This window comes from Maylandia zebra, linkage group LG19 (genome assembly GCF_041146795.1).
Source record: "Maylandia zebra isolate NMK-2024a linkage group LG19, Mzebra_GT3a, whole genome shotgun sequence".
Lineage (NCBI taxonomy): Eukaryota > Metazoa > Chordata > Actinopteri > Cichliformes > Cichlidae > Maylandia > Maylandia zebra.
The window spans coordinates 11,552,375-11,571,535 of NC_135185.1; the positions used below are offsets into that span (position 1 = coordinate 11,552,375).

At 42.0% G+C, this 19,161-nt stretch overlaps 1 protein-coding gene and 1 long non-coding RNA gene across 2 annotated transcripts; both read left to right on the forward strand.

The window, feature by feature from the left end:
* Positions 1-64: 64 nt before the first annotated feature.
* Positions 65-2,630, forward strand: foxa2 (forkhead box A2). Its single transcript, XM_004566530.3, has 2 exons — positions 65-368; positions 1,034-2,630. The coding sequence occupies exons 1-2, from the start codon at positions 297-299 to the stop codon at positions 2,201-2,203; spliced, it is 1,242 nt and encodes a 413-aa protein (XP_004566587.1). The 5' UTR covers positions 65-296; the 3' UTR covers positions 2,204-2,630.
* A 1,489-nt stretch (positions 2,631-4,119) lies between these two features.
* LOC143413953 (uncharacterized) lies at positions 4,120-19,010 on the forward strand. Its single transcript, XR_013094514.1, has 2 exons — positions 4,120-4,188; positions 17,261-19,010. It is a non-coding gene; the product is annotated as an uncharacterized LOC143413953 (long non-coding RNA).
* Positions 19,011-19,161: the final 151 nt, after the last annotated feature.

The following is a 19,161-nucleotide window of genomic DNA, read 5'->3' on the forward strand; positions in this document are numbered from 1 at the left end:
CTCACGCCTAGGTGCGAGGAGATTATTCAAATAGGGCCCAAGGCGTAGAAGTAGGGATTGGAGGCTTGCCTAGAGCACAGAGCTATATCACAGCGTTAACAAGCAGCACGGAGCGTCATTTGAACTCCAGTCACTGACAGACGCATTTCACGGCTGGCTCCATAAGACACACATGCTCCAGTCTTCGACGAAGGGACAGACCGACGACCTAAATACACTCAGTGGTCCCCAGTTACCTGCTATTAGAGAGACTTTCGGCTTTCCCTCTGCTGGGAGACGCTTTGTAAAAGTCCTCCATGATGCTTGGAGCAGTTAAAATGGAAGGACACGAACACACCGACTGGAGCACCTACTACGGAGAGCCCGAGGTGGGTACCTTAAATATATATTTTTTTCTGTCTAAAGCCGATCCCATTTTATACAACTCAATATTAGCCCTGAGATAATATTAACTTTGTGATCAAATATTGACTTGAGGCGCCTCCAAATCCTCCCCCATCTCCACGCAGCGCACTATCCTAACAAAGTTGCTTGACATGTAGGGGAAGAAACTTTTCGCTCGGATTATAATTTCATAAGTCTCTACGTGTTTCTACTAAATCGGGTTATTGTTGGTCAGGTTTCCACCCAATAAACACGGGTGCTGTTTGATTTCGGGGAGATTTTTCAGTGGACACACGCACACCGAGTAGTATTTTCATCTAGGCTGCACATTTTAAGAGGAATAGTCACCTCAATTTTATTTATTTATGTTTTGTTGTAATACTGGCGTTAAATATATTGTTAAATATACACACCCCTGTTTTTCATTTTTAGGAAATACTTCGCGCGAGAGCAAACGCCTACAATGCCACTTCACACTTACGAAACCGGGAAGCTTTAAAATATAAAGTATTATTTATGGAGATGAATAAGGCGATTTTTATCAGGCTCAAATAATAACGATTCGCCGTGTTTAGAAATCACTGTGCCGCTTTATTCCTCGCTGCAATGCCAGATGAAACTCACGAATGCCTCTTTCCCTCACTGACAGTGTTACACCTCGGTTGGCAACATGAACGCGGGCCTGGGAATGAACTCTATGAATACCTACATGAGCATGTCCGGCATGAGCACCACTGCCAACATGACGGCCAACTCCATGAATATGTCATACGTCAACACGGGCATGAGCCCCTCCATGACCGGCATGTCACCTGGAACCGGCGCCATGAACGGCATGGGCGCAGGGATGACGGCAATGAGCGCAGCCCTGAGCCCCAGCATGAGTCCCATGACCGCACAGCCCGCGTCTATGAACGCCCTCACGTCGTACTCAAACATGAACGCCATGAGCCCGATATACGGACAGTCTAACATCAACAGGTCCAGAGACCCTAAGACCTACCGCAGGAGCTACACGCACGCCAAACCCCCGTACTCCTACATTTCTCTTATCACCATGGCCATCCAGCAGTCCCCGAGCAAGATGCTGACACTAGCCGAGATCTACCAGTGGATAATGGACCTCTTCCCGTTTTACCGACAGAACCAGCAGCGCTGGCAGAACTCCATTCGCCACTCTTTGTCTTTCAATGACTGTTTCGTCAAAGTGCCCAGGTCGCCGGATAAACCGGGGAAAGGCTCGTTTTGGACTCTGCACCCGGACTCCGGGAACATGTTCGAGAACGGCTGCTACCTGAGGAGGCAGAAACGCTTTAAGTGCGACAAGAAGATGAAGGAACCGGGCCGCAAGTCAGGGGACGGCGGCTCCTCCAACAGCAGCTCGGAGAGCTGCAACGGCAACGAGTCCCCGCTCTCCAACTCCTCCTCCAGCGACCACAAAAGGTCCCTGTCGGACATGAAGACGAGCCAGGCCCTGAGCCCGGAGCACACCGCTGCTAGCCCGGTGACGCAGGGGCAGCACCTCATGTCTCAGCATCACTCGGTTCTTGCGCACGAAGCCCACCTGAAGCCGGAGCACCACTACTCCTTCAACCACCCTTTCTCCATAAATAACCTCATGTCCTCGGAGCAGCAGCATCACAAAATGGACTTAAAGACTTACGAGCAGGTGATGCATTACTCCGGCTATGGCTCCCCCATGGCGGGACCTCTTTCCATGGGCTCCATGGCGGGGAAAGCCGGTCTGGATTCTTCATCCATACCTGACACAACTTACTACCAAGGTGTCTATTCCAGACCAATTATGAACTCCTCATAAACTCTTTTATTCCCTCATGTAATGTGGACTTTCTTCCCATTCACTTTGTACATTTGTAAAAGAAAAAGTATAGACTTTGTGTACAATATGTATTTCAGATATTTTTGACGTTTCCCACAGTTTTAGTTGTCGAGTTTGTTAGTAGCCTAATTATTTTGAGAGGATGCTGATATTAATGATTAAAAACACTGATAATGTGACGGAAATCTGCTCAGAAGTTGGTTTCAGGACTGGACCCAAAGACAACCAACAACAACTTGCTGTAAAATAGCCTGCGTCCGCATAACTGGACTCGTAAATGACTCGAAATGCCTCGCTGGATTTGTTCAATCATTTGTGTAATTCCTATTTATGGCTTGTATATGTGTATTCTTGTAGTGACAAGAACAGAATCTATATTAAAGTGTTATTGGTTTTGTTTTCTGAATGTCACGGTGTTGGGCCATTTATTATTACTATCATTCTTACTATTATTATTATTATTATTACTATTATTATTATAGGAAAAATTAGATTTTATCCAAAAAACGAACTTCAAACGGAGAATTTGCAGGAGAAAGATACAATTTGAGGCGGCATTAATTTAGTCCAATTTTGGTTTATATTATCATAACAAAAACGAATCCATTCATCCATCTTTGGGATCATAAAATACGTTTCTCACGATGTATTTATTTATTTAATTCAAATTCTGGAATTTATTCTTACCCACGTAAGGCTCACAGTCAGCTTGGATTAATAGCTTTGCTGGATAAAACCGGGAACAATGCTCCCAATTTGTCATTCAGGAAATGTAAACAACACACATATATGCTCATTAATCCCAACCACAAATTCAAATATTTATATGAAAAAAGGAGATGTAGCCAGTGCGCCACATTCTATAATATTTTTAAACTAAAGTGAGGTAAAAGGAGGTTTGAAAGAAAAAAAGCGGCAGGATAATTTAAAAATATATATATTAAAATGTTTTTTTAATTAATTATTTATTTTTTTTTAGCAAAATTGACCCCACACAGTCGATCCAAAGGCAGAAATGCACACGTTCCCATTTAATCTCGCAATCTTCAGCTGCAGTTGGTGAGATTATATGCAGCCTACATGCATGCATTATGCCAGCTATTAAATTCCCACACATACACATACTCTCTCTCTCACACACATACACTGGCGCGCGCGCACGCACGCGCACAGTGCAAAGTTTGGATCACTGAATAAGATTAGTGTCATTGTCACATAAAACAGCCTCCCGTGGCGCAGCAGAATAGTTGCAAAAGGGGCCTGATTTGGGAACAGAGCCGGCTCAATGCGATGCTCTAACTTTTCTCCCCACAATCTGGGGGACCATTGTCTTCTGCCTATTTTTAAAGTAGTGGGACCCTCCCCACTTGTTAGATAAGATAGGCTAGTTGTCATCCAAATGACTCCAAGTCCCCTCCTGAGCTCAAATCCAAGGCCAGGGAGTTTGGGAGCATTTCTGCTCCTCTTATAACCAAATGACACCCCTTCGACTTCTGAACACGTAGGGCCTAAAGTGTGCGTTTATTCTCCAGGCCCTCTTTACAGATCGTACTTTAAACAGCGTCATCTGCGAATAAACAAAGCCAGTAAACAATAGAGTGTAGGCTATGCTCACATATAGGAAGAGTACACACACAAACCAAATTGCACAAGTGTAAACTTTGAATAGGACGCCGCAGCTCTGTAAATTTACACAGACATTAAATTTCGTTCTATTCATTTTAGACATATAATGCTAAGCTGATTTTTTTTATAGCACACTGATCGATATCTCTGTAAAATAATCATTTTTTTTAACTAGCGGGGCAGTGAAATCTTTGCTTTGTGCTAAAGTCAACAGTGACAGAGTTTGAGCTCAAATAAATGCCGTGATGTCTGGAGCCCTTTGCAGAAGGCAGAAGGCGAGCTTCTACAATGGGCTCCTGTGTGGCCTGCCAACAACAAGCAGCGGCTATTTTGCGCAGGTATGAAGCTTTTATTTTTATAAATCTGTCTTCTTACATCGTTTTTTTCCTTTTACTTGGAGGGATAGACGGTTTGACAGCCGTTCCCGGGGGTGCATGGGGTGGAGGGGGCAGAGGCTGATTTCTTAAATTCAGTCGAAACGAGACGTATTTGATTTCACGACAGGGTGGTGCAAAGCTGAGAGGATATGCAGGTTGTGTGATTGCTGCAAGTTTCCCTGTCTCTGAGTTGCATGTTGGAGAGACCTTAGCGCACTGCAAAAAACTGCCACGGACACACTAGGTTGGCTTTACTCTTTCAACTGCGTAATTTTTGTTTTTAATTAAAAGTTTTCAGTTGATTAGATAATTTCTCTCGCCTCAATTGGTGGTTATTTCGCAAAAGTAAATCATCCAAATAGATGAACTCTGTCCACAATTGTAACTTGTAGCACATTAGAGAAAAGCGACTGTTTAAACTGGAGGAAACACACGAAACCAGCGGAACTCTTTCCTTGTTCAGAGACATGTGAGACTGAGTGCAGATATTTTTTGCAGTGTGCGGCTGATTGGTATCAGTGTGGCTGCTCTTACGTCCTGAAAGCGAGCTTTCCTGCAACACTGACTCTACGGCTTTTATTATTTGGTACCGGTATGTAAATACACTGAATCGATTTTTATTTTCCAGCACCAGTTTTAATCAAAAGTAAAGTAATATATGAAAATAAAACGCGTTTAATAAAATATTTTAAGAAAATTAGGATAATACGTACTTTATCTTATTCCCCCCCCCCTTTTTTTCCTGGATTCAAAAACCGGAAGTCTTAATTTTAAAGCTAGAATCTTTACCGTTTTATTAAACACAAACATGTAATAATAATAATAATAATAATAATAATAATAATAATAATAATAATAATAATGACGATGATGTTCAAGACACTGCATCCAAAATACTGATTCTTTAAAATCTGAAGTAGATGGAGAGCCCTTCAAATTGTTCCTCGGCCAATATATAACAGTTATATTCCAACGCTGCTCTCCTCCGACCCTCAGAAGGCGCGGTAACCCCAGTCAAGCCCCTCTCGCGCGCACTGAGCCGGGAATGGCCTTGTGGAGCTTTGCCGGTTCAAAGGTAACCAACCTCAATCTGTACCGGCACACAAAAGTGCGCCGGGGCTCATGCATCTCCTAACTTTATTCAGGTTTTTCCATCGGGGAGGATACCTCTGGAGCTCCTGGCCGCAACATCATAGACGAGCACATCTGTTGTTATAGCAACTGAATAAAGGATCGCCCGGCCTGTTGATCCTTTTTTTTTCTTAGCCCGCTAACCTGATTTCTCTGCTTTTTTTGTGAGCGTATTTGCATATTTCTTGATTAGGGCCTGAAAACAGGACCCCCTTTTTCTCAGAGGCACTCATCTCTGGCAGGCATTCTGACTCTCACTGCAGGTCGTCGATGGGAAATCATATATCTTTAAAAAAAATAAGCGTAGCTGGAAACAATAGACCAAATATCATTGTACTATAAAGTCTTCTGCTGTTTAATTCAGTCTTTTTTTTTTTTTGGGGGGGGGGGGGGGGGGGGGGTGAGAATATATTTACTGCAACAATAGACGATTTACCTCCTTTTCTTTTTATCACTTTAAATAGCGTCTAATACCAGACCTCCAAAGTGAGACATTTTCCCTACAGCGACGTATTTTAATGCCTAGGCGAGTTTGGGCCTCTGTCTTCAATGAATGACTCAGTACCCTATAAGCCATATGCGCATCCACCCATGGGCGTCAACTGAATAGGCTATATCAGCCTGATGGGGCTCCATTTACACCATCGGTTTACGCATAAAAGAATTGAAATAATATCAACAAATTATTGGAATTATCGTATGAACACTGGCCTCGGAAGGGAAGAACAATAAGAAGTGTGTGCGCGTGTGTGTGAGAGTGGGTAGTTTTGTGATCAATCCTCCAATCGGCCTTCTAATACAGCCTCTTCGATTCTTGCCCAGTTCATCAGCCTGTGTCTGTAGGCTATATTAAATCTGGAGCAGTGTTCTTTCAAGAGTCAGATGTGTTATATACACAGAAAGGTGTCTGGCGCACCTATAGGCTCTCCATGCGCTGCAGCCCGCGGACTGGAACACCCAAGTAGATCCGTCTCCATGACGACGGCGGGACACCGGTCCAACAAGCTGTAATTCTGTCTCAGCCTTTTTCAGGGGAGGGACCGTCCACACTAGCCCGACTTAACTCCTCTTTCACCAGAAATACTCCTAATCCCATATCTTAGCAAGGCAAACTGCCGTCCCTCAGTATATTAAAGAGGCCACAAAGTCAAAACTTAAAGCCACCCATGGTTTCCCAGCAGGCGGCCCATCCCGGTGTGAGCGTCGCTGCCCCGTCCCGTCCCGTCCGGCCAGCCACTGTACGTGTCTTCAGTTTTCTCAGCGCCTATTTACAGAAAATTAATACTTGTAATCATAACTTTTTATTATGTGATTTCGACAAATTTGCGCAAATAAACCCAGAAGATTTAAATATTAATTCAACTTTAAATAAAAGAATAAATAAATAAATTGTAGAAAAAAAATTCTGTTATGTTGATAAATTAATAAACATTTTACGGCTTATTTTTTCCAGAGGCGGCACTGCGGTTCGGTTTGCGTTATTGTCATTTCTGAACGTCTGCTATTTTCTATCGTTGTTAAACATTTGATTTAACAGGAATTTAAAATGAGCTCATAACCAAAATATACATTTAGAGTGTCCGAAATTTGAAATATTAAAATGTATCGAAATCACATCTATCAGTTAACCAGCTAATTTGCAATTGAAAATGCATTCCTTCTGTTGCCGTTTCATAGGCTGCCCACACGTTTGTATTTAAAAGGATATTTGCACATAAATACGCACTTCTGCAAACATATTACGGATTTCTAGCACAAAAAGGTAGAAATGAAAACAGGATTACTGCAGGGAAGAATGATTTATTAATAAATTACATTTTAATTCCACATAAGTTTGCGTTGCAGCTGTTGAAAACATTGTTTTATTGTGTGTTTGGCTTTCTAAAATGACTTTTGAGCTTCGTTCTTTCCTGTGGAAAATTTGTTTTTAATAAGACAAACTTGAAATATTAAAAAGTAAAATCATAAAATGAATCTCAGGCAGACCTTCAAGCAAGGAATTAACTATTTGGCTTTTATAAATAATTTTCCTATTAAAACAGTGCAGTTAAAGTAAATGGAGTTTCAATAATTGCAAATGTTCCTTATTTTTAAAAATATATATATCAGCAAAAAAAAAATTGGCTTTTTAAAAATGTTTCTTTATGTAATTTGGGGGGTTGTGGATAATTCGTACAAACTGCATGAGACAGCAGGCAGAAACTATTTTATAGAAAAGCCTGTTTTTCTCCTCCTGACCTGGAATATAATAATATCATGAGGAATTTACAAGATGTGCATGTAAGTGAAACCTCAACTTTTATCATTTCTGACTAAAATTTGGCTTTAATTTTGCTCTGTCCCTTTTTAAAAAAATCTTTACGTATACAGATTATTTGATAAGGCAAAGCAGATTTATTCTATATTTACAAATCACTTTATTGTCATTTGTAATGCTGACATGTTTCATCTTAATTTTTTGCAAAGTCTCAGAGTTACAGACGCAGATATTATTTGGTGACTCTAGATGAACGCAGATTTGTTACAAAGATGATGAAGAGCTGGGTGTGTGAGAGCGAGCGAGAGGCAGAAAGAGAGAGGAAGGGATGGAGGCTGAGAATGCGGACGCTAACTGTGATGTGTCCGCACTTTCCTGACAAGACTGTGTGACATTCCAGCGCAGGACTCCATCATGTTCTCAGAGAGAAGGAGAGAGAGAGAGAGGGGTCCGTCAACAATGCCCATTGAGCACTGTGAGGCAGCAGCTGGTGGGACATGCAGTGACCTAAAGGCAATCTATTCAGTCCAGAACGGGGTGCCTCTCACTACCCTCCTGCTTTTATAAGGCTGGAAGTGGATGGATGGTCAGTGTTTATCCTTAAATAGTATCGCAGCACAGGTCTGTCATCATGAAAATGGAAGAGAAGCAGTCCGCACCTCACCAAACCAATCAAGTTCTCGTATGGGAACCGCTAAATATCAAGAGTGTGGAAGGTGATGTAAATTTCTGAAGAGGAGCTTTCCGTCTTATGTCGGTGGAATCGAGATAAAATTGAGATGACCATCAAAGCTTTTGTTTCTCTTGAGCGCTGACGTGAGGCTCAGCCCAGCAGCGGAGGGGAAGATTAGGTTTTCAAAGAGAAACAGAAAAAAGAAACAGCAACCCTCCACATAAGATAATAGAAGTGTGATCATCCAGGCAGAAAAAAATCATATTGGTTGGAGATTAGAGATGCTTACAATGTGAAGTTAGATATCAGTCAGGCTGACTGCTGATGTATTTGTGTACATGCACACAGTCGTGCTTTTAGCCCTTGTTGGTAATTCCTCAGACATTTCCCAGCAGATCTTTTAGCTCAAACCTTGTTGGCAAAGCCGCCATGGGCGATGTGTCGGTCAGCAGTGGTAAAGGGATGCTTGCTTGGCTGTGATTGATCTGGTGTGGAGTCTTTATTCCCCTTGAGACCATGCACCTCAATATTTTAGACCCAGCTCTTGCAGTGTTGATGGGAGGTATCGCATATAGTGCCATGTTACATCCCCTTTTCTGAACCACTTCCACACACTGTGGCATATTTAGCCATCGCACGGCCATAACATGGAAGCCAGGATGCTGCAATATCTCCTCACTTCCCCCTGAGCTCCAGTTCCAGGAAGTGAAGGCAGAGCTTTGCCAGCCAATCGCAACGAAGGACACCTAACTCATTAAAAGTTAATGAAACCTATAAACGTGGTGCGCCAGCGATTCATTTAAACCCCCAATCCAATCTCCTCTCCCAGCAAAGGCAAACAAGCCTGTGTGCCCCCAGCGCTGTCCTCGGAATAACAAACTATGGAATATTTTGTCCTGCATATGTTCTCCTATGCAGACATGTGCACATTGATAGGCTATCTTACAATGGGACTTGTCCAATTTAGAGAATGCCAGGATGGTGTTCTGCAGGGGCGAATTCTGTAATGGGCATCCGAGTTGAATTTAATGCCTTTACTTTACACTGCATAGCTTGTCGGGAATGGCTGTTATAGATATGCCATTTCAACATTCATGAGAATCACTGACATTCAAATAATGTGCTCATTTTAATACCATGTGAGTGAGAGCCAAGTCTGTGTGAGAAAACCTCTATATTCTTCTTCACGGTCAAGCGAGTGTCAAAAACTACTCTTGATCCACGCAGACAGACAAGGTGAAATCTGAGCCCTTTTCTCCAGATAAACCCGTCTCTTGCTGTCCAGTATGCTCTATCTGTTTCAGTGCCATCTCAGCTAACAGCAGTGCTGCTCTCAATTTGATAACAAACCATCAACAGCAATAAAGTGCCACCTTACAAGTGTCCAAATCTAAAGAACAATATCCCTCCTTGTCTTTCAGACCTCCATTTCAACACAGCTCCAGCGCCTCACAGTGCTTCCCTTGGGGGATTCAAATTAAATTCTCCCCGTGTATAGTGCCACTGTCAGCCCGTTAATGAATTCCCATACCCTGACTTGAATCAAATTAATCCCCAATTTAATCCATATAAATGGCTGTGTTATTTATAATGGAAAGACGGATGCTCCGTTGAAGGATTGAGGAAAGCTGGGAAGTGTCTATAGGGCTGTTGAGCAGATTATTGTGAAGGATGAGGCCTGTATGTTCCCCCACTGCAGAGTAGTCCCCTGATACACACTATTTAACCCTCGCCTGCTTGATGCTGACAGCAACATCATGGTGTTTGTCACTTAATATCCTTTTAGATTAAGGAGTCAACTGGCAGATTTATTGGTCAGAGTCGGGTTATTATGGTGGAGTCTCAGCAGAAAGAGGTGTCGTAAAGCATTTGTGAAGGGCCATGGTTACAGTTAAATTTGCTGTGGGTTCAGACTTGTTACAAGCAACCACTGTTTGAGGTCACTGAGTCAGAGACAGCTGTATTTATGCGCTGATGCAAATTTCCCACTGAGATCCCGTCATATGCAAATGTTTCTTTGGGAACAGCTCCCTATCAGCATGTAGATCAGACGACGCAATCCTTGATGTAGACAGTGAGGGATAGATGACAGGTAATTTGTCAAAGGGCTTATTTATACAAATAGTTTAATATCATGCAGCAAAGTGAAAAAGGACTAATGCCTTTTTGGACGCAAATACAGTGGGTGACGACTGGTAAAAAGAAAAACAACACGCACACAGTGGATCCAGGTTCAGTTATTGGTGTGTAACTCCAAGGACTGGAAGTGTCGGATTTCCCGTTGCTGTGTTGTTTTTGGCCCCAAAAAGTGAAAACGCAACATCCAGATACGCCAACATTGTGTGTTCATAAATACCACAGCATTTTTTTTAATTCCAAAAATTATGCATAGAATAATTGGGATAATTGAGATAGATACACCAGATTTAAAACAGTGAACGGAGCCAAATGTATCAACTGTATCAAGTGTTAGCTACGAATGCATTCATTGCAGGCAAAATTCATTTAAAAAAGTGGTTCTTTGAAATGAGCAGTTTCTACATGCTGCTCGGTTGGATATACGGCTTGTGGTCACTCATAGGAGTTTTTCACCTCCAAATCTATGATATACAGTGTACAGTTATTTAGCTAGCAGTATCATGGGATGGATATGAGGATGACAGACGGTTCCGAAGTCAGTTTGGCAGTTCATGGGACAGTTTGGAGCCTTTAAAGCTCGGTCCACCAAATGTCTGAGCAGCTATGTTTTATTGAGGCATCTGTAAGCTTACTAATTTTATTGCCAAGCTTGGCTCGTGCACCTACCGTCATGGAGAGGGAGAAAACACACACACACACACACACACACACACACACACACACACACAAAAGTTTTCTGTTTGCCTTCATTCCACCAAATCCTTGACAGCCGTGCTATAGCCCATCACTATTCACACCATTGTGCTGTCACAACAACTAAACACATCATTTGTGTTGCAGAAACTCATCCTGTATGTATCCAATACCAAATGTTTGGCGACTGAGCGAGGAAACGGTGGGGAGGGGGCCGCATAATTTGCTAGGAAACATTTTACCGAACATTTGGTGATAAAAACGCCGGCGTCGGCCCCAAGGCTTAAAGCAATTAATTCAGGATCCTGACATAAACTCTCCAATCCTTTGACAGCTTGGAGCTGAAATAAAAATGCTAGTTCTCCTGGGAACGGCAGGAGATAGCTGGCTCTTTTCTGGACTGTTTGCTCACTGGCCCTGAGAGCAATCTTCCCCAGTCAGAATGAAATGCAAGGACACAAACAATGTACCAGCGAGAGAATGGGAGATGGGGAATGAACAGTTTGGACTATTTGCTCAGCAGAAGGGCAGCCACAATGGCTGGCCCATGGCTTTCCCATGCATCAAGCCTCTTAGTCTTAGGCCTCCCTTTGTTGCCTGGTTTCTTCTACCACAGCCAGATAAGAGCACAGCTGCCCTATACTTTTAATTCCCATTGTACGCCATACTGTATGGTCATTTATCTGTCCGCATTCTGCCTGCCTTAATGGTGTTGTCTAATTGAATGAGGTATCACTCGTGTATCTCTGTTCACCTTAGCATGTGTACTCATTTTGGCCTCGATTTGCTCTCTCTTTACCATAAAAGGCAGCTGAGGCCTGTGGGAGGGGGATAACGGGTGACCCCTCTTCTCGTATTAGAGAAGGAAGCACAAGTCAAGCACCGACTGTGATAACGGCGCTTAGATGGTTTTAGCAGGAGGCCTAGTTTAAATAATTTTTGGGGATCTAGATTTATGGCGCAAGGAAAGCTCTAAGACAGGAGTCGTGCTTGTAGCGCCCAACAAAAAGTCCTTTTCCAGTCAAAGGCAGGAAGCTGCTGAGGGCACTTGATGCTGCCATTATATGACCTAATGGCGACTCCAACCAGAAAAGAGGGCAAATAGAGCAAGTGTAGGGGCTCTGGCAGAGAGAAGCATATTGTGCTCCTTTGTTTTGGTGTGTCGGTTGGTGTTTGCATTTACATTGACCAGTTCTCTGCTGAATGTGTATTCACACACACTCGGCCCGTGTAATGCTGCCGGGGTGGCAGGAAATGGAAGTAGCGTGCTTCCCCGCGGAATCTGCAGGGAATAAAGTAACAATGGTAAATGAATCTGAAACGCACACAAACAAACAAACAAACAGAAAAGAGCAGGAGTGGGATGTCACCGGAGGATCAATACACATAAGATGAAGCAGCATATTCATGCATGTGAGCAGACACTTGCCTAAACACAAACACACACACACACACTGAGCCCCTCCCCCTCTGTAAAGGTTGTGATGTCAGGGACCCCCTGGGTGGTCAGACGGAGGATAATTTCAACACAATTTGACATTGTGAAGGAAACGTTTAAGAAAGCTTTTCACTGGCTGTGTTTGTAAGGCCACTTTTATACAAGTGTGTGCATCTTTCTATACAGTCTGCACCCAAAGATATGGCATGAAAACTGTTCTTTTCTTCAGCCGAGTGAAAACCCAGCCCACGACGATTCCACAATGGTTTATTCTAATGGATAAGCTCTTAATCTATCAGATCAGATTTCAAAGTGCCAGTAGCTGTGCCAAGACAGGCCCCAGGAAGGAAAACCCTTTTGTTTAGGCCAGAAATTTTAAATTCAAGACCTGACTTTATTCACAACAATAAAAAGGGTATCACCTGTTACGGAAGCAATACCTCAAAGAGCAACACCATTAAGAAACAGTAAGTGCTTGTTTTCACATCCACCTTTGGTGCACCACCAGCGTTCTGCCAGCATGTCAGACCTCAGGTATGGCAAGATAAATAGCTGTCTTATTTGTGGTTGTGAGAGCCAGGCTCCTTGTGGGGTGGTGCTCTCAGCTTCACGCTCCAGCAACGCTGAAATAAAGCTCTGTTCGAGGCATTTCAACACTGCTTAAGGTTGTCCGTTACCGTGTAATTTATGAGTTGAGAGGACTTCGTTTTTAAGTTAACTACGACCTACAATCTTCCAGCATTCATGGGTGGAGAAAAGAGCCTTGTGAGTCATAGGAAACTTACAACACTCCTCCAATTACCTTAAACAATGCCAGTCTGAGCGAAGTCTGCAGCTTTCTCGCGTGTGGTTCAGTTACTAGACGTGGACGCGATGTGACCTAAAGTAATTGGGTGTACAGGCACTATAACAGGTTAGCCATTTTGTCACCTGTGGGTCAGTGTGGCGAGCTGGTAGGACACGGTTAAAGTCATTCGCTTCATGCCCCAAAGCACTCGGTGGGTGGTCACACGGACAGACAGAGAGGACTTACTGAGTGTTTGCTCATGGGCACGTCTTTGACATTTGTATTTGAGACACAGAGTAAAAGACCTTTTCCAAATTTAGTATTTTCAAAAAGACGTCAGACAAAAATACAAAACATTATACAAAGAATAAAAAAAAGTTAATTTTCTATCATTTTCAAAATAAACTCTGTTCTTCATTCAGTCTCCATTTATCTGTTATAAATAAAAGTGTTAACAACCCATATCTCACCAACACGTTAATTAAAAGAGCTGGTGTTAAAATATAAATAGCATTTTTTTAAACTGTGGAAATATGATTCATAATCACACAGTTTTAAATCACTAAACATTTAGATTCACATATCTTGTGTTTGCCTTGTGTTACAGCGGCTGGATATATGACTGCATAATTGGGTTTTATTGCCGGGGAATCAAATAAGGGGAAATTAAACCACATATTATCAAGTTCGTTTTATTAGCAGATCAACATGTTACTTAATCATAAAATTTACTACTAGAGTAATTATACCTTGTTCATATTTTAACCACACACATATTAAAAAAAAAAGCAAACAAAAACATAATTTAAATGGAAAATGGAAAACACCCCCCCCGCCCCCTGCCCCCCACTTTTGAAAAGACAAATGTAAAACAATAAGAACATAAATTAAACAAAATTAAAATGAATATGCCATGACTTTGGAATAAAAAGATGATGCTTAATTATGATTATGTAGAATAGAACAACTAATATTAATATAAAAAAAAAAAAGAGAATTGTTTCATCATCTTTGGCTGCACTAAAAATCTTTAATTTTAAACAAATATATTTAATTATTTAATTTATCCTATAAATTAAAAAATGACACGAGAAATATTCAAATATGTTTTTGTGTCACTGCATCACTGAGTTAAAAATGTATCCAGCGTGGGGTCAGTGCGATCCAATACTGGGTGAACCAGTACCGAGCAGCTGCGGTGACACCGCGCTGATGATATTTACATGCTGGATTAATGTTGGACTGCTGGATCAAAACAATCTTTTGCGCTGACCATTTTTTACCTTTGAGAACGGGGTCGCATTTTTGTGCTTCTGCCTTATCGAGTCAGTGCTGTGTCAGTTTTTATTTACTGAATTTTAGCGTTAATTCAAATATATCTGAAAGAATAAATGAATTAAATATCAGGATAGAATTTCGAGCAAAAATAAATATAAAAATATGACATTATATAAATGTAATTTATTATTTAATCTCATGATTTTTTTAATGAAATTAATAACTTGTATTTAAGGCTTTTTGGTGAAAAGGCTGCTGTGCTAACGATTGCAGTTCCTTTGCATTTGTATTTCATTTTATTAAAAATAATTGTTTTTCTCTCTTAATTCATATGCAGCTGTTTGTTTTGGGAACATTTTTCCTCCAGATCTCTTTTATTACTTCTGTTAAAGATTCAGTTCAGCCACACACGGCTGTTTCACTGACAACACTTCTCTTCCAGTGTGTGAATGTCAGCACCCTGTAAACACCTTTGACACACATGCTTGAATGCGATGGGTGAGTTAACTAAACATTCCTGGGTGTTCCCCGTAAAGGTTCACCACTCATCCACCAGACTGCACTGACCCATTTCCAATGCTCCAAATTGCACTCATGGAAAAAGGATTTGGAATATTTGCCCCCCTTTTCCTTTTATTTATTTACTTATTTTTTTGGTCTTTTTCACATTTTCCCATCACACACACTAACACACTAAATTACAGAAAACAGCAGTTGCAGTCATTCACGATCCTATACCATATGGCAGTTTTTCTTTCTATGTAAGTGCTTTAAAATGCGATGAAACAATGCTCTATAAGGATTTGGGAATTTGGGAGTATAATTCCAGCCCCGTGCTTATCTGTGCACCCAGACTATTTGAGTGTTTTGAGATGCGGGCTCCCTGAGGACGGATCGAAGGCGTCCTAGTAGAACTGCACATCAAATAAATAGGAGGATGGGATTTATATGGAGGCTGAGTCTCTGTCAAACAGGGCTCTGCCGACTGAAGTGATCCCCACGGCCTGAGAGGAGAAGAGGAGGGAGAGGAAGCCTCAGAGGGAAGGCTGTAGAAGAGCTACACTGATGCGCTCACACACTCAAACACTCGCACAATGTCCCTCTCAGTCCTGGGTTTTGACCGGCCCATGGCATTGGCCAGGTATGTCAACTATGTTTGCCAAGCCATCTATCAGCCGTGCACCTTCCCTCCTAAAACAGGAACTTTTGTTTGAAACATGCACTTGTTAAGCCCATCCTTTGACTGTAGTCAACCTGATTTATTTCCTTATAGCTGAGACAGAGGATTTATTAGCGCCTCTGTGTTTTTCCTTATTGTGTGTTGTGCCGTGCAAATGAGTTAAAAACATGGGTGTGTTGTTACTGTGTTTGTAGCAGAGATTGCGAGCTACAGTTTGGGGACATCAGTACCTCTTATCGCCGGTGACCAGGGTTTGCAAATAAACACGCTGTAGTGAGGTCAAGCTGCACCCAAGGAAGGGAACAATTTATGGCTGCGTGACGCTCACACATGCCAAAGGAATTGTTTTTACTTTCTGCTGGCGTCTCTGCATCATGCTGCAGTCATACTAGTTCCATACACCTGAGTTCAAATAGTTTTTGTGTAGACGGAGAACGGTTTCAGGCAGGTCATTAATAACAGAACAGGGAAGTTTAAACTGCATGATAATGGAAAGGCTGAGAGGTTTCCATTAGAGATTTCAGGAAGTGTTTTAGTGATATTAACACAAACATAAACCTGAGTCATTTCGCTTTTGGTGGCCAGCTATGGAACATATTATCTAAGAGAGGCATGAAAACCATCCACAAATATCTCAAAAGAAACCTGCTATGTTTGCCAAACAACCCAAGTTGGTACGCTGGAGCCTTACATCATTCCCTGAAACACCACCTCCATTTATCTTTTGACTTCTACTTTGTGAGAGAGAGCAGATATCGCTAAAAGTGCCACGTTAATGATTGACTCTCAGCACACCAAGCATCCTGCATTGAGTGGCCACTTTGCCTGCTCTTGTGCTGCATTTTCAGCCGTAAATGTTTGTGGCCCCACTATGCTCTCCAAGTCCCATACAGTATTATTAGCACCGGGGGGGGGGGGGTTAAGGTGGGGTAGGCTCTAACTTTCAATAAAGGACTGTTGGCATGCTGAGGTAAATGGAAGATAAGAGTTTGTCTCTGACCCTTTTAGGGCTTTATAAGAACGTGGGTGTGCAGACCTAATCTCTCCTCAAGATAAATTTGGCCTTGCTTTGTGAAAGCAAGTTCACGCATTGCGTTTTTCTTCTATTCTAAAGCCCACTTTGACAGGCATGAAATGAGCCCAGGACTTTTCATTGACAGTTCGAGATGGTGAGCAAACTGAGATTAGGGCATGTTAATTAATTGTGGGGTTGGTAAAACAGCCTTCAGTTCTATAAAAGACCCGTTCTATTAATTGCATGCCTGACGATCACCGACAGAGCCGTAATCATGAAGCTTGTGGCCCTTACTTGATTTTTTGTTGGCAGTACTCACTAATTGAGCTCAATAGCATTTGCTAAGCTGCTTTACAATTACTGTGCAGTTAATTAAATAGTAAAAAAAAAATCCTACAGTGTTATATAAAACTGACTTATATGTTCTCCTTGTCCTTTACAGATCCTTTTTCTTTGTAAGGAAACTCTTACCGTCATCAAGCGGCCTGAAAGCGCTTTCCTGTCCATGTACTTGGCGATATCTACGACTGACCTGTCTGCTATATGTAATATCAAAGCCTCTGTCAGCGTGGAACTGAATGGGGACAAAAGAGAGGCCTCCATTAATGATTAACTGTTCTAAAAGCCCTGGCTTTTGTATTCCCATGGTGCCCAGGCTATCTGGCCACCATGTGACATGCTCACAGCATTTTTCGAGCAGATTGGGGGAAAGCTAGTGAGCAAACACAGGTGCTTTGGAGCAGCGTTGCCGACGCTGTCAGGGACAACCACAAACAAGAGCAGCTATGCCTGGCTAAATGAATCCCCACTCCTCCCTGCACCATCACCACCCCCCTCTGTTCTGTCGCTAGCTTGTTTGCTAGCTCCCTATAGCTTTCTCCCTGCAAAGCCTTCCTTTTGGACGGTCACCACACCCCCTTGCACAAGTCCAATGTCTGCTACAGCTGGGCTCCACAACTTCTGACACCCTCCAAAGAAACAAACAAATAAAAGTGAGGACGGCCGACCACTTCTTTGAGGTGATGGCATTTGCTGCGGTCATGACTAGTGGGAGAGCAAACAAATTAACGGTGTCCGAGTTTTCACTTTCCAAACCAAACTAAAAGTCTTTTAGTTCAAGTGGGGCAATTCCACTGACCCTGGTGTCAAACGCTGCATAAGGGTTGCACACTCTTGCACTTGAAATCTTGAGAGGAGGCTGTAAGAAATTAAACAGGCTTTGAGTATTGGCCTACACGAGCCTGATGTGGTGAGGTACCTGAAAGCGGGAGAGAAAAGCAACAGAAAACATCTTGAATAAGTTGTGTTTTTAAATGCTTTTCTATCCAAGTATTGTGGCCTTTTTAACAAGATGTGTCTACAGAACTTAACCTTTTCATCCAGCTCGACTGATTGTTCAGAGTGTCTGGAGGTGCTGTGTCGCTCAACTTTGATAAGACAATCAGATGATAGGATGGCGTTATCTTAACACAGCTTTCCGGCCGGGAGACAAATGAACAGCGTGTGATAACAGGAACAAAAGCTTGGCTCTTATTGGCCGGCTCCTCCAAAGAAAGGAAAAATTATCAGAGTGGAAAATTTGCAACAGGCGCAGTTTATTTCATTTTCAATTTTCTGCAGAGGCCGGGTCACAGGAAACGCTCTTTTTTTAATCACTCAAATATTTATATTGTCTCTTATGGGCATTTTGGTTTGACAGTCTGCAATTACCTGAGCCCGTAAAGCAGTTATCACTGGAAAGATGATAAAAATATTTTAAAACAAACACTTAAATCAGCAGGAGAGGAAATTAAGTTGTAAAAGTGAGAAGCTCAGACAGGAAAAAAAAAGGTCAGACAGGAGGTGCGAAAGAAATCGAGAGAAATTGGAGAAAGGAAAGCGTGGTGCTAATGTCTGTGTGAGGAGGGAAATAATGGGTAAAGCAAAAAAAATAAATAAAAAAAGGTCAAAACTAGTTTTCTACTGATCCATAAAACGCCACTTCTGTCAGTATTTTCTGACTTTTGCAGCCCAATTCTCAGAGCCAGAGAGGGGCGTGTATACTCAAGGATTCACTCAAGGCTTTGTTTGCTCTATTCCTCAAAAAAATGATTGGAAAAAATATTGGTGCCCTGCTATGACATTTTTGTTAGAAGTAAAAAAAAATGTTGGAGCTGTTTAGAAACCGCATGAATAAAATATTTTTAAGGAAAGGTGTCGTGCTTCATTACAAATATAATTGTCTATTAAAGGATTTTCATTCCGACAGTGCTTTGGATATTTAAGCCTGCAAGTTACATTTAACCTCTTCAAGCCATTTTTCCAGACATTATCACAAAGGGGTTTAAAATGAAATGGGCAGGG

Bases quoted from the DNA above. Each gene is read 5' to 3' on its own strand.
- foxa2 (XM_004566530.3), top strand. From the start codon at position 297: ATGATGCTTGGAGCAGTTAAAATGGAAGGACACGAACACACCGACTGG. The intron at 369-1,033 runs GTGGGTACCTTA...CCTCACTGACAG, and splicing joins CCTACTACGGAGAGCCCGAG to TGTTACACCTCGGTTGGCAA.